At 40.6% G+C, this 14,506-nt stretch overlaps 1 protein-coding gene across 1 annotated transcript; it reads left to right on the plus strand.

The window, feature by feature from the left end:
• Positions 1-161: 161 nt before the first annotated feature.
• On the plus strand, positions 162-10,235 carry LOC115057541 (uncharacterized). The gene is made up of 20 exons (XM_029524693.1): positions 162-536; positions 618-721; positions 801-955; positions 1,226-1,394; positions 1,537-1,657; positions 2,057-2,148; positions 2,226-2,440; positions 2,522-2,630; positions 2,701-2,907; positions 3,814-3,860; positions 5,926-6,383; positions 6,486-6,589; positions 6,699-6,853; positions 7,710-7,878; positions 7,956-8,076; positions 8,485-8,579; positions 8,654-8,868; positions 9,401-9,509; positions 9,670-9,876; positions 10,166-10,235. Exons 1-20 carry the CDS (start codon positions 162-164, stop codon positions 10,233-10,235), a joined length of 3,297 nt encoding a protein of 1,098 aa, XP_029380553.1.
• The last annotated feature ends 4,271 nt before the right edge of the window (positions 10,236-14,506 follow it).

Consider the following 14,506-nt stretch of genomic DNA (forward strand, 5'->3'; position numbering starts at 1 on the left):
TTTACCCAAGTCAACCATGAACAGTTCACACTGAGATGTGTGTTCTGACATTTAGTTACTGTCTGAAGTCAGTAGTTAAAGATTTATTTTGACTATGACCCTCATCTCTGAATAAAACCAAACTCAACCGGTTTGTCTCACACATTGTCTACAGGGTGAAAATGGCAGATTTTGGGGAGATTCTGCAGGCCATCGGAGATTTTGGTTTGTTCCAGAAGGTTATTCTTCTTGGACTGGCCCTCCCACATTTCTTACTACCAGTTTTCTTTTGTAGTTTTCTATTCATCCAGTCGGATCCAGAGCGGCACTGTAACACAGACTGGATCCTCACAGCTGATCCTAACCTGACCTCAGAGGAGCAGCTGAACCTGACTCTACCCCGGGAGGAGGATGGGACCTTCAGCAGGTGTCGGATGTTTGTCCCTGTGGACTGGGACATTGGTGCCATCAGGGAGTACGGACTCAATGACACCACAGGGTGTCAGAGTGGATGGGTTTACCACAGCACTCTGTATGAGTCCACTATTGTTACTGATGTGAGTTCACTGAGATGAACAATCTGTGATTTCTCCTTTGTTATTATCTGTGCTTACTGCCCTGCTCACTTTTTTTTCCAGTTTGATCTCGTCTGTGAAAAGTCCAGCATGACTTCAGTGGTACAAACAGTCATGATGACTGGTTTACTTGTTGGGTCATTCATATTTGGGCCTACAGCTGAATCGTAAGTGACTTGAAAGCAGATGAGAAACATAAACCTTTAAAGCCACCAAATTTAACATGACGCTCTCTCTGAACTTCAGGTACGGACGCAGGAGAACCACCCAGATACCAGCTGTCCTGCTGTCAATATTCACCTTCATTGCTGGAGTCTCTCCAAATTTCTACATTTACCTAGTGTCACAGTTCATAATTGGAACTGCACTAGGAGGATACAGAATAAACTCTACTGTACTAGGTAAGCCTTATTTGCTATATAGATATTTATTTTCTGGATTTCTATTAGAAGGCGTGTGTCTGTGCATATTCTCATTCATCCAGGTCATAGTCATATCTGGCCAGCAATTGAATCGAAGACAACTGGACATAGGATTTAGAGTTGTCAAAGACGTATCGCCTCCTTATCCCAGGGGCTTCTAAGTCCAGTTGCGTTCGATTCAATTGTTGGCCGGATATTAGAAGGCGTATTATCTGTAGAGTGATTCTCGTGTTTAAATTCTGTGTGTAGCTACTGAATGGATTGGGGTCAAGAAAAGGTCCTTTGCATCCTGTATGAACCAGATGTTTGGAGCTCTTGGACAGTGTGCCATGGCTTATCTGGTCTACGCTATTCGGAACTGGAGAACAGCGCAGTATGTGATGTCAGGAGCACAGGCCATTGTGCTACTGTACATATGGTATGTGTTGTATATACTTTTCACTTATATTCTTTCTATCCTTTTCATACATTCACACAAATCCACTTTATCCACACGTATCTGGCTTCACTGCTTCAGTTACATCAGATAATGTCAAACCAGTTAACCCACATGTTTTAAGGTGGATTCCTGAATCTGCAAGATGGCTGCTGGGAAATGGAAGAAACCAAGAGGCAATTAAATTGATTCGTAAAGCTGCAGCAATCAATAAAAAGAACATCCCAGAGAATCTGCTTGACAAGGCAAGTTCGAATTTTAATCACATATAATCATTTTGTAAGTTTTGCTGTATGCAGTGTTACCGTTAACAGCAATAGAAGACATTCTATTCTATTCTGTCTTCATTGCTGTCTTATGCTGCCTTTTGTCTCTTGTCTTTTCTTAACTGAAGTTGGTATGACACCTACTTAGTCCCACTCTGTCACTTTCCAAAAGCAAATCATCCTTGAACTAAATGCTAACATCATCTTACACACGTTTTTTGTAGGTCCAAATGTTTACTGTGTTCATTATCTGCATCCTTTCAGCATGCTGACATTTGTCAATGAGCATTAGGCAATGAAGGGGGCCAGCTGGGTAGTAGACTTGCAATTACATATTTTAAGTATTGCCCTGTTTATTGATAATCCATTCCCCTTCAGGTAACTGAGAAACAAGAAATGAGAGGAGGAATCAAAATTATTTCAACGTCAGCAGTCCTGATGAAACATTTATTCATCATTTCTTTTGCCTGGTATGTTAGGTACATTTCATCATTTATTTTTAATTAGAATCTTTCATTTACCCTTTGTTTTATTCTGTGCTATTAAGGTTTTCATTAAATCTAGGCTACTTTTGCCTTGTTCTGAATGTGGGTAAGTTTGGTCTGAGTATCTTCCTGGTTCAGTTTCTCTTCGGGATCTCTGAGATTCCAGCACATCTCCTCTGTATCTGGGCTCTGGAGCTGATAGGTAGGAAGAAGTCCCTCCTATCAACCCTTCTAATAGGGGGTCTGGTTTGCCTCTTAACCCTGATTTTCTCTCAAGGTGAGTTTCCTGTTCTTTACGCTCAGTTAACAAGAATACATTCATTTGCTTGTCAGTAGTTTAATATGTTTTCCATTTCAGGCAGTGCTGTTGTTATCACAGCCCTCGTAACCACAGGAAAGTTCTTTTTGAACTGGGCTGGCTCGGTGTGTATGGTGTACATTCAGGAGCTATTTCCCACTCCTGTCAGGTATGCCACGTCACAGATACAGGATGCCTATAAATGAAAGATATAATGAAAATGAATTGTCCCCCTTCAGGCAAACAGCTGTTGGCTTGGGCTCCATAGCATTTAGAGTAGCAGGGTTGCTGTCTCCGTTGATCAACATGTTGGCCGTATATCACCGCTCCATACCCATCGTAGTCTTCAGCAGCCTTGCGCTGGTCAGTGGAGCTCTTGTCCTCCTCCTTCCTGAGACCACCAGAAAAGAGCTTCCTGACTCAACCAATGAGGCCGAGGGCAACAGGTAAAAACTGGACCAAAATACTGGAGTGATTTACAGAATTTTTTTACTTTCATTTTGGGCATTTATAGGTCAGCCATTGTCTATCCTCCCTGCATGAATAAAGCATGTGGTTGTGTAGTTGACTGACAGTTACAGACAGAGCAGGGCCATCTTCACCTAACACCTACACACTTCTGGGTTTACACTGTGGAGAGCCCTGTTAATCAAGAGGGAGGTTATAATTGGAGTGCAAGGCCAAGGAAGCAGTTGTCAACAGTCCAACTAATACATACATATAACATCACATCTAAAACTGAGAGATGAGAATGAGATATGAGGTCAATATTGACTTATTTTCATTTAATTTGTGTGATTCAAAATGCAAGCAAAACTAATCTCAAGTGATTTTGCAGGATATCAGTTCACAATGAGTGAATGTGATTTTCATGCGTGTGGTGTTTTCCAAATTCAATATTGAGATCTCTTTGGCTAAATACCCACCATAAATCTATAATTGATCATAATTAATCTTTTATTGAGATCAGTCCAATTCAATGTAACTTTATTTATCCCTGTGATTCCATGCAGAGGATATAACAAAACAGATTTTTGTTTATTCTTACTTTTCAGTCATGAAAAATGCATGAAAAGCACATTCTGACAATCTGGACCTAAATCTATTATTTGTGTTAGAGTCATTCACTGAATCTATTGTAATAGTAAAGAAGTCAAGTTAGTCATTGGGCATGTCTGGAAACAGTAGCCATAACCTTACTATTTTCGTAGTAGTCAAAATAATGTATATTGATTCTGTAAATTTTCCCCAAATGACAGTTGTAAGTAATTAAGATAGAGATTAACTTTTGACAGTCAAAATGGCAATGCTGCAAATGTTGTAATCTAAAAGCCCTGCCTTGATCATTACAGGGACTTTACCACCAAGAGGAGTGGACCGAGCTCCAACATGGACAACTGTAGAAAATGCACACATCTGTAGTTTGTACATTGAACATTGCTTATTTTATTAGTCATAAGATTATACAACAATGAAACTTCATTACTACTCTGAACTCTCCATTACTCAGTATCAAAACGAAAGGTACTGTACCCAGTAACACTGTTGTAAATCATTGCCAGTCAGAGTTAAAATTCTTTCTTTATGTCTTTATGTAAACCTTGTCTGAACTGGTCTTGGGCTCTAAAAGTGTAAAATGTAGCAAATTTCCCTTAGAACCAAATCAAAACTGCTTGACCTTGACCAAGACCAACACCCTGGTGATCTCAAATCATTAAAAAAGAAAAATGACAGTTTTAACAAGCCAACCAATATTTTTCATAAAAATTAAAATATCATGTCAGTTTCACGTCCATTCTATTATTGTTGTTGTATTTTTTTTTTTTTATCTATCTGTTGGTGTTTCATACAAACCATTAGAAAGCACACTATTAGTGATAAATTCTGAGAAAATGTTTGCTTTTTGTTCTGTGAAATAGTAATTTAGAAAAAAAAAATGTTTAACTTTTCACTCAACGTAGCTGCTAGCAGTCAATCCAGGGTTAGGGTTAGGGTTAACCCTAACCCTAACCCACTGTGAGTGTTTTATGACAGGAAAAATGATGTGGAGGATTATGATGAGAACTGGTGAGGGCTTGTAGAAAGCCTCGGCTCAAATGGTCTCAAGGTCATGCTTGATATAACAAAGACTTTTACCTTCTATTACACATCAAATCATCCCTGACTGTGTTGTCAGATTTTGCTGAAATTGAGTGTAAATCGTCCTCAGCCCATGCTCGCCAAATGCTAGAAAAACCATTTAAAGTAGGAATAAATACAACATCAGCCACTGAAAATAAAATGCTGTTTTGAGGCCAAGAGCTTGACATCTTTAATGTGTTTGCATTGCTTGGAGCCGAGAAACTTCAGCTGTACGGTTTGCTGTACAGCTCCATTGACTCCATTGACTGATATGACAGGGGACCTGACCATTTTCAGTGTCAAAGCTCGTATCTCAATTTGGCATCAATTTGCAGAAAACATAGTAATTTCAACTACAAGTGCAAAGCATGGACAATGGAGTCAACATTTTATTTTTCCAGTGTGCTAAAATGTCCCTCATCGTGATTATTTTTTGTATGTCTCATCTTTCTGTTGCTGACTGTGTCTCATTATTTTAGTTTAGACATATTAGACATTAAAAACCACATTTCATTAACAACTCAATAAGATACAAGCTTTGTTCAGCTGACTATTTTTATTTAGACTGTTTTCTACCTTACGCTTACCTGGTGTGTTTGCTGAGACACATTTCAATGGCTGGACTTTCTTTCAAGCACCCACACCATATTACTGTTCTCGAGGATGACATGAGGCGTGATTATATCAGGGTGTATCAGTCACTCTACACCCTGTGAAACTGGACTCAATGGACGATAGGAGCAAACAATAACAGCGAAACCCTGAAACAGCATCTTGTTGTAGGGAATGAGGGAACCATGCTGGAATGGCTGATCATGCATAGCAGCAATGGAAGAGTGAAATAATGATTATGAAAGATACAAGCAGAAGGGTTAGAATCTCTTAGTTGGCTGTATTTTATATGACCGTTATACATGCTCATGTACTGAGTCCAAACTGACAAAGCATGTTGTTAAAATTGGTAAAATATCAACAGCACTGTCTGTGAAAGATAAGACACAGCACAGTACAGTACGGTACATTAGCTGCTGAAAATTAGTTATACAGTGCAGTCTTTTATTGTCCTGGAATTTAAATGTATTTAAGTTAGAACAACCTTGAATTTGTTTAGCTTAGTTTTTAAATTTAAAAGAGAAAATATGTGTAATATGACCCATTTTGAAAGTGGTTGGTATTCATTGCTGAAATAAATTCTACTCTTGGCCAGCCAAAGCTCAGAGGTTATGAAGTTGTTATTTGGATTAAAGTACAACATTGTATTTTCTGGTTAAATAATAATGAAACTCTTTGAATGAAACACAATTACATTTTAAATGTTTTTTCATCCTCTCTAAACTACACAGTCCAGGGCTTAAACATTAATGGACATTGTTTAAAGGTCATCACCAAGCAGAATCTCTGTAAACTAAAAGCCAGCTCTCTGAACATGGCGGACTTCGGAGAGATCCTGCAGAATATTGGAGAGTTTGGATTATTTCAGAAGGTCATCCTTTTTGCTCTATGCTTCCCAAATTTTATTATTCCCTTTCATTTTGCCAGTGTATATTTCATCCAGTCGGATCCAGAGCGGCACTGTAACACAGACTGGATCCTCACAGCTGATCCTAACCTGACCTCAGAGGAGCAGCTGAACCTGACTCTACCCCGGGAGGAGGATGGGACCTTCAGCAGGTGTCGGATGTTTGTCCCTGTGGACTGGGACATTGGTGCCATCAGGGAGTACGGACTCAATGACACCACAGGGTGTCAGAGTGGATGGGTTTACCACAGCACTCTGTATGAGTCCACTATTGTTACTGATGTGAGTTCACTGAGATGAACAATCTATGAAATAGACTCGCTGTATTTGTAAACACAAATATCATCTTGACCACGTTCTTCACTTGCTTTAATTTTGTCAAAGTTTGATCTAGTGTGTGACCAGGCTTCTTTGTTGGAGGTGGCACAAGCAGTGCTGATGGCTGGCATTCTTGTTGGTTGTCTCTTATTTGGACCATTTGCTGAATCGTAAGTGTCCATGAAATTGGGCAAAATACATAGCTGCATTTTGTGTGAAGTGAAAGCCTGCGACACAACAGATAAAGTTGTATCACGTATTTTCTTTTGTCTTTTGCAGGTTTGGTCGTAAAAGAGCAGCTCAGATTCCAGTTGTTGTCATGCTCATATTTACTGTAACAACTGGGCTATCTCCCAACTTCTACTTATATCTGGTGTCTCAGTTCATGGCAGGAGTCGGCTACGGAGGCTACAGACTTAACGGCGTTATTTTGGGTACAGTATACTCATAAGCTTACATTTGAAAAGAGAATGATTTGCTCAGATATTTAATTTTTCATTTTAAATTTAAAATTAAAACCTGTTGTCTTTTATACTTTTATACTTTCAACAGGGTTACTTTGTATGCAGCCCTAAGGCTGACAAATGTTAATAGACCGGCCAAAACTACAATTGAATAGAAGATAATGTAAAATAGATGTAGTTAGCAGTTTCTAAGGTATGCCGAAAATAAAAATGCAGCTTAATGCAGCCCATCGAAGCTTAGTGTTCAGTTTTGTTGAGACTGTTTTATAATGTTGTGTAGTTGTGTGGTGATGTTGGCAGGCTGCAGGATGTGGTGGTTTTGAGCTGTTCTGAACCGTCATGTTGGTTGGGTTTTGTTATGGAACTGCTGTGTAACTGCCTTGGTGCACTCTACGTTTTTATTGGGTGATAAAATACTTTTTAACTCAGCTCTTGTATGTAATATTTTCCTTTGTGCTGTTATTCTATTCCTAATTTTTAAGGCTGCGGTACATTGTCTTCATCAGTGAAGTAATTCAGGAGACAATTTGGAGGTTGCTTAAATGAAAAGCAGAGACATTCTGGTTTGGTGGCCAACATATTATGGAAAAATCTCATGTTAACTGAAACAAACTATGCAAAATGATTGCTGGGTCTTTTCCTTGTCTTAAAGACAGGCACACTTCCGGGCCCAGCTTCAGCCGGGGACAGGCCACTTAAAACGGGGACTTTCTCGCAAAAACTCCAAAAACATTTTTGACCTCTTGATAGTTTCAGGATTCATAGGAAAACATATTTGGGGTGGGGGCGGGGATGGGCCTGCCTTGAATGCGTTTCCTGTTTCTAGCCACTGAGTGGATCGGGGTGACCAAACGATCCTGGGGAGCCTGTGTGACTCAGCTGTTTGGTGCAGTGGGACAGTGCCTCCTCGCTGGTTTGGTCTACTTCATCAGAGACTGGAGGCTGGCTCAGTATATTACAGCAGTTCCATTTGCTTTGATTACTATTTACATATGGTGCGTATTAACTCCTGCATAGTTTCAATAGTAAATCACATTTTATTTCTAAGTGTCAGCGTTCTTGTTCCTATCAGGTTTATTCCAGAGTCAGCCAGGTGGTTGTTGGACAGAGGAAGGACAGAAGAGGCTAAACAGCTGATTACCAGAGTGGCCGCTATCAACAAACGCACTGTTTCTGATTCTCTGCTGGACAAGGTGCTGACTCCACACATGTTTAATATCACTGATAACAATGAATATGCAGCGTTCATATATTGAATACCAGTGCTGCTTAATAAAAAAACAATACATTTTCACTGGTTTTTACATGATACATCATCAGTTTTGAAAAAACCTCCAGTGGAAGAAACTCGATTCATCTCCTCTCAGAAATTGTCTTCTAATGGACCGCATGGAAACACTGCAGTCTATCAGAAAGTGCTGCATGAAGTTATTTAGACATAGCGTGACATTTCTTATGTACACCACAACAGAGCAGAGTGCTTTACACATTTCACGTGCAGTGACAGTGTTCATTGCTCCTCTGACAGTGTGAACAAATGCTCAATATTTTTGTGCAAGCCTGCTGGATTACATGATTTGATAATGTTGTGTCCATTACAGATTGTTGTCAAAGAAAAAGAGAAAAAGGGAGGTGTGACGATTCTTATCCAATCAGCTGTGCTAAGGAAGTATTTCTTTGCCATAATATTGGCGTGGTGAGTTACCTTTTTACAATAACAACTCCTCCTTTCTGTTCTCTCTTTTTGACACAAATTCTTCTTTTCCTCAGGTTCTCGCTGAATGTTACCTACTTTTGCCTTTCATTCAACATGAGAAACTTTGGCTTGGACATCTTCCTGACACAGACCGTGTTCGGTCTGACTGAACTACCAGGCCATATCCTCTGCATCTGGCTGTTGGAGGTGGTGGGAAGGAAAGTGTCACTGATGTCAACACTTCTGATTGGAGGATTCTTGTGCTTCTTAATCCTGGCTGTTCCTCAAAGTAAAACTCTCTGCATGTACTAAATGTACCGTTTCAGGCGATGTTTATACGGTGTTGGTCTGGAAATGGCAGGGGTCTAGGAATGCTCATGCTGATTGGATGTTTGATCAACCAACCTCTTTGGTCGACAGGGAAATGGAAGGGACAGGGTCCCTGCAACTAATTGGTGGACTTTCATAACATTTACAGTAGAACAGAATTTCAAAATTCCCATTGGATGGGGCTCAATAACTTTGGCCATCCACCAATGAGCTGACAATCAGGTCAGAGTTTTCAGTCAATTATATGAAGAATCTTAACATCTACACGAACTTGAACAACATAGAGGATCAGACTTTCATAGTTCTTAGGTAATGTGATTTTGTAATTAGTTAATAGGTAACATCCAGACAAGCTAAAATAAGATAAAAAATATTCATTCTAAGTATCATCTTAGTAATATTGTCACTGTGTGTGTCTGCATGTTAGCATGCCTTTTTTAGCATTAGTCTTTTGTCCTAATCTTCCCCATTACTCTCTCACTCTGTTTAAGGTAATGCTATTGCTGTTACCGCATTAGCAACCGCTGGCCGTTTTTTCACAAACTGGGCAGGATCCATATGTTGCGTGTACATTCAGGAGCTGTTCCCAACATCATTCCGGTGAGTTTTACGATGTCCTTGGAATGAGTTTAGCAAACAGTGGCGTTTTGATCATGATGCTGCAGGTAAGCCAAACTCCTACAGCGTCGTTTGTCACATTTACAGACATGCAGCTTAGCAGTCAAAACAGTGACAGCTTTCGTCATTGTTTCTGTTTCAGACAAACAGCATCTGGTTTGGGATCCATTGCAAGCAGAGCTGGTGGCTTAATGTCTCCATTGCTCAACATGTTGGCTGTATACCACTGGTCCATACCCATCATTGTTTACAGCAGCATTACGATGGTCAGTGGAGCGGTTTGCTTCCTGCTTCCCGAAACCAGAAGAAAAGAGCTTCCCGATTCAACCAATGAGGCGGAGGCCAATAGGTAAGCAAGATGCAGGGGATTAAAAAATCTTAGTTCAGCTTGGGCAACTGTCCATGAGCATCTCCAGATGACAATCCAGCAACACTGGACTCCACTCACATGAACCCAGTTGAATTCTGCTCTTTTGTTGCGCAATAGGTACAGGTCATTTTGAAATGTTGGCCATTTCGAAAACATCAGAAGCTTCAAATAATGATGCAGGGAATAAGTTACGACATCACAGCCCACAATGACACCCAATGATCCCAGTGAACTAAAACAGCCTTCCCTATATTTTTTTTCTCCACAGAAATAAATCAGGCCCGAAGACTCAGAGGGACTCAAAAATGCCCTCACGATACCAATCAACCAAACTGTAGTCTCAATACTAATGTACGTTCTTGTATGTCGGTGGTCTTTCCTTCTACTAACAGTCCAGAACTTACTGCATTTGTATGTAATTTGCTTTTGATATTCATTTTTAAAAATGTGGATAGCGATTTCCGTTTGCACTGAAGATGCATCAATCCATCCCTCCTTCCCCCACCCCATCCATCCATCCATCCATCCATCCATCCATTCATTCATTCATCCATCCATTCATCCATCCATCCATCTATCCATTCATTCATTCATCCATCCATCCATCCACCCACCCACCCACCCACCCACCCATCCATCCATCCATCCACCCACCCACCCATCCATCCATCCATCCATCCATTTTACATAATAAAAGTAATGAGAATGAATTCCATTTAGCTGCTTCTAGCTGTTTCAGAATCCTGGTAGCTTGAAATCTGGCTCAGCGTCGCATTGTCTCATTGACCTGAAGATAAATACCGTTAGTAGGTTTGTAACAGAGAGGAGATTTTTGTTGCATACACATTATTTATACATAATGCACATTAAAGTCATAGATGATAGTGTAAACTGTTCATACGGCATCTAACAACATCTAACATACCATGCAACTAAATAGTAAAATTTGTGATTTTATTTCATGCTTTATTATGATTATTATTGTTAACTGTTATATTCTGGTCTAATTTCAACTGAAGTATGATTACCAAAGTTCGCAATAAAAACTTTAATCTTTGACTGGTACTTTCTACAAAACACACGAGTAAAAACAAATTTATTCAATGTCATTTTTTTTTTTAATCCATAAATTACTTCAAATCAAATTCCATTCCCGGTCTTTTGTAATGTCTTACTGGCCATATTCTCAGCATCAGCAACTGGAGACACTCACGCAGTGGACCTGGCAGGTACTGACTGGGAAACAGTATACAGTAGTTAGATCCTTTCATCTTTGTAAACACAAACAAGAAGAGTTACTACACAACTGTAATGATACTTGAACGGCTATGATGGGATTGCGCTGACAACTCAGACAACAGTTTAGCTGCCACATTACTCAGAATGGCTTCTATGCAGTTTCCTTCTACAGTGGGTGTCTCCAAAAACACATTTTGTCACGGTGACAAACTATAACACTACCTACTGGTTTGTGTGAGTTGCACGTTGGACCAGGATTGACCTCTGAACCAGTTGTGATATCACATATCATGTCTGGTACACATTTCAATCTGAGATATAAGGCAGGCATGGAAATCATTTTTAGTGTCTCTCTCCAACGCAGTGAAGGTCAAACACTACATTTCAAATGGATCAGGCCTACAAAGGTGGAGCTTGATGACAAATCAATACATCTGAGCAAACTGTTTTCAAATAAGCACATTTAGATTTGTTTTTTGGCATTTGACATTTCACACTCAGATTACATCCTGATTATTATCTATATTTTGTGGAACTTTAAATGTGCAGCTATTCTGCAACATGTACATCTTGCATTTGCTTTTCTGCCTGATTTTATGTCAAATATATAATACACCAGCATTAGAAAAACCTAATCAGCACACATTTGCATTTACATTAGTGTTATAGATTTAGTTTGTCACATTTTTTTTGAACAATAATATGAATCATTTGATTCTTAGACATCCCAGCTTTCGGTATGACTCTATGAAATCACCCGAGCAGATCATCCATCCAGCTGCTGTCAGTGACACTATTTTCCGCTACTTGCTCAGTATTACTGCTCTGAGACACTAAAGGATTGTCCATAAGCAAATCAGCACCACTCTTCTCTGACAGTGGCAGCAACTCTGGAGCTGGAGCAAAGACGTCATTATTAAATATATCTATCTGAGCTGAAGGAGCAGCGGCAGAAAATGCGTCTGAACCAAGTAAATGGTTTAATGGATCAGAAGTGGCTGGACTACTTGATAGTCCTCCAAACACATCAGCACCGTTTGAGATGTCACTAGCACCAAAGATGTCATCAGCAAAGGTGGAAAGTTTGGATGAAGCAGCGTTGCCTTCACCCTGATCTGTCACATCACCAGTAAGAGGCAGAGTGAACAGATCCTCATTCAGGCTGAATATGTCGAAGCCAGCAGCCTGGCTGTTTGCACCAAAGGGATCCGAGGTTTGACTCTTATCTTGGTTGAGAAATGCTGGGTCAGGGACAATCAGCTGATCTGTCATGCTGAGCAATACTTCAGTCTCAGCTGATATGGGCTGAGAGTCGAGCAGGCTAAAACCTTCCACAGATGCACCTTCAGACAAAGGCACTTCACTGACAGAAGATGAAAATACATCATTTGGTGTCATCCCCAAAACCTCTTGAGATTCACTCGGATCAAAAAGGCCAGCGGAATCGTCATGGGTGAGATCGAAAAGCACTCCTGCCTCAAGGTTTCCTCCTCGTTCGTCTGCTGCATTAATTGAGTCATTTGGTTTTTGAGCACATGGGTCGGTGCTTATCTGACAGGCTAATTTGTCTGTAGGGACAGAACTGAGTGTGTCTCCAAAAACATCAGTGTTCAGCTCGTCACTCAAAACCTCTTCACCATTTTTCATAGCGGTGACTTGTCTGATGGCCTCCTCAGATGATTGGTTGAGTGATTGCACAGCAGCAGGGAGAGCTTTAGACTCAGCCATTCCAGGATCAGAGACCAACAGGCCCTTCATCTCCCTGCTCTGTACATCCTGATCAGCGGTTGGCTTTTGGTCTGTGTGATCACCTCCTGCTTCACCAGTTGATGTTTTGGGTAGGTTGGATGGCTCTTTAGTGTCGCTTATGTCCCCGTGTTTGTTAGTCTCCAGTGCGTTGGGGTCAGACTCATATTGCAGAAGTGGGACTTCAGACATCTCATCTTCCTTTTGAATTTCTTCTGTAATAGCTTCCTTCACTTCCTCCGTCTTGTTGTTAGTCTCATGTGTTTTGGCCTGTATTTCATCTTGTGCAGGCATTTTGGCGATGTCTTCAGGCTTCTCTGAAGACGACTGAAAGAGTCTTCCTGAAAGTCGACCGCCAGGTTTGACTTCTGGTTTCTTGGGTTCTTTTGATTGAACCTTGCTTGTTCTTTCATTTCCACCTGATGTGAAGAGCTTCGTCAATGGACTCTTTCCTTTGGACCAGGAACCCAGTCTGGTCTTTGTCTTTTCAGCCTGTTTAGCGGAACCCTTCAGAAAATTTGCTCTCTCAACAGGCTTCTTCTGACTACTGCTGTTTTCATAGTCGTCAAATGACTCAGCCTTTTCAAACTGACTTTTATTGTTTTCATGATTGGCCTCCACATTGGTCATCTGTCCTTCAGGACTTTGCAGGGTACTTTGAGCATGTGGTTCACATGGATCAACTGAGCTTCTTGGACTAACATCCAACTGATCTGGTGGCTTTTGATGTGTCATAACATCTTGCGTTGAACTGAAATTTTCTTTGTGGCTTGGAGATTCTTCAACCATCTCTACAACTCCATTTGCTGTTGGGATATCAGGTTGAGGACTTGTTTGACTGCTCTCCACTTGAACATCAGGCTCTTGGTTCGGTGTGTTAGCTGTTTCTTCGAGGCATTTATTTTCAGAGATTTCAGGATTCACCTCACTCTCGATCTGTTTTTTATTGACTTCACATGCCAAATGATCAGAGCTATTGCTTCCATCTTTTAGATCTTTGGATTTATTGACTTGATTGTTTTCAGGTGAGTCTGGGAGCTCTGAGATCAGTTCGGAGGGCTTGTCATAATGAGCCACATCAATGCTGGGAGAAAACCGTACACACTTCTTGCCTTTATTTGCATATACGCCCAATCTGTTTCCTGTGGGATTAGAGTTTGTCTTTAACGTCGGCATCGCCTTTATTAGCTCTGTTTTCTGGTTTCTGCCAATAAAAGCCTTTTCTGTGGAGGGTGAGGTAAAGCTGAGCTCTCTCGGAGAGGTTCTCTCTGGGACAAGTCCAGCTTTGGTTGGAAAGCTCAATGGTTTTGGTTCCCACTTGGAGTTAAGTCCTACTGTTTTTGATAAATCTTTTGCTCCCTGCACTTCCATTTTGTCCGCCTGCTTGATCTTCAGCTGGTTCTTCTCACTTGTCTGATACTCTGTGAAGCTCATGCTATTAGTGACTGCTTTATCAGTGAAAGGGAGATTATTTTTCAGAAGCGGTGTGTACGTTCTCTGTAATGAATGAACACCGGTATTCTTCTTCTCTGGCGGCCAGCTCATTTTCAGCTTACCCTTAACATCAGTGCCTTTGTTGTATCCCAACTCCCTTACAGATGACTTTGTAACAAACACAGCGACA

This window comes from Echeneis naucrates, chromosome 17, assembly GCF_900963305.1.
Source record: "Echeneis naucrates chromosome 17, fEcheNa1.1, whole genome shotgun sequence".
NCBI lineage: Eukaryota > Metazoa > Chordata > Actinopteri > Carangiformes > Echeneidae > Echeneis > Echeneis naucrates.

Bases quoted from the DNA above. Each gene is read 5' to 3' on its own strand.
- LOC115057541 (XM_029524693.1), top strand. From the start codon at position 162: ATGGCAGATTTTGGGGAGATTCTGCAGGCCATCGGAGATTTTGGTTTG. The intron at 6,854-7,709 runs GTACAGTATACT...TCCTGTTTCTAG, and splicing joins ACTTAACGGCGTTATTTTGG to CCACTGAGTGGATCGGGGTG. The intron at 9,877-10,165 runs GTAAGCAAGATG...TTTTCTCCACAG, and splicing joins AATGAGGCGGAGGCCAATAG to AAATAAATCAGGCCCGAAGA.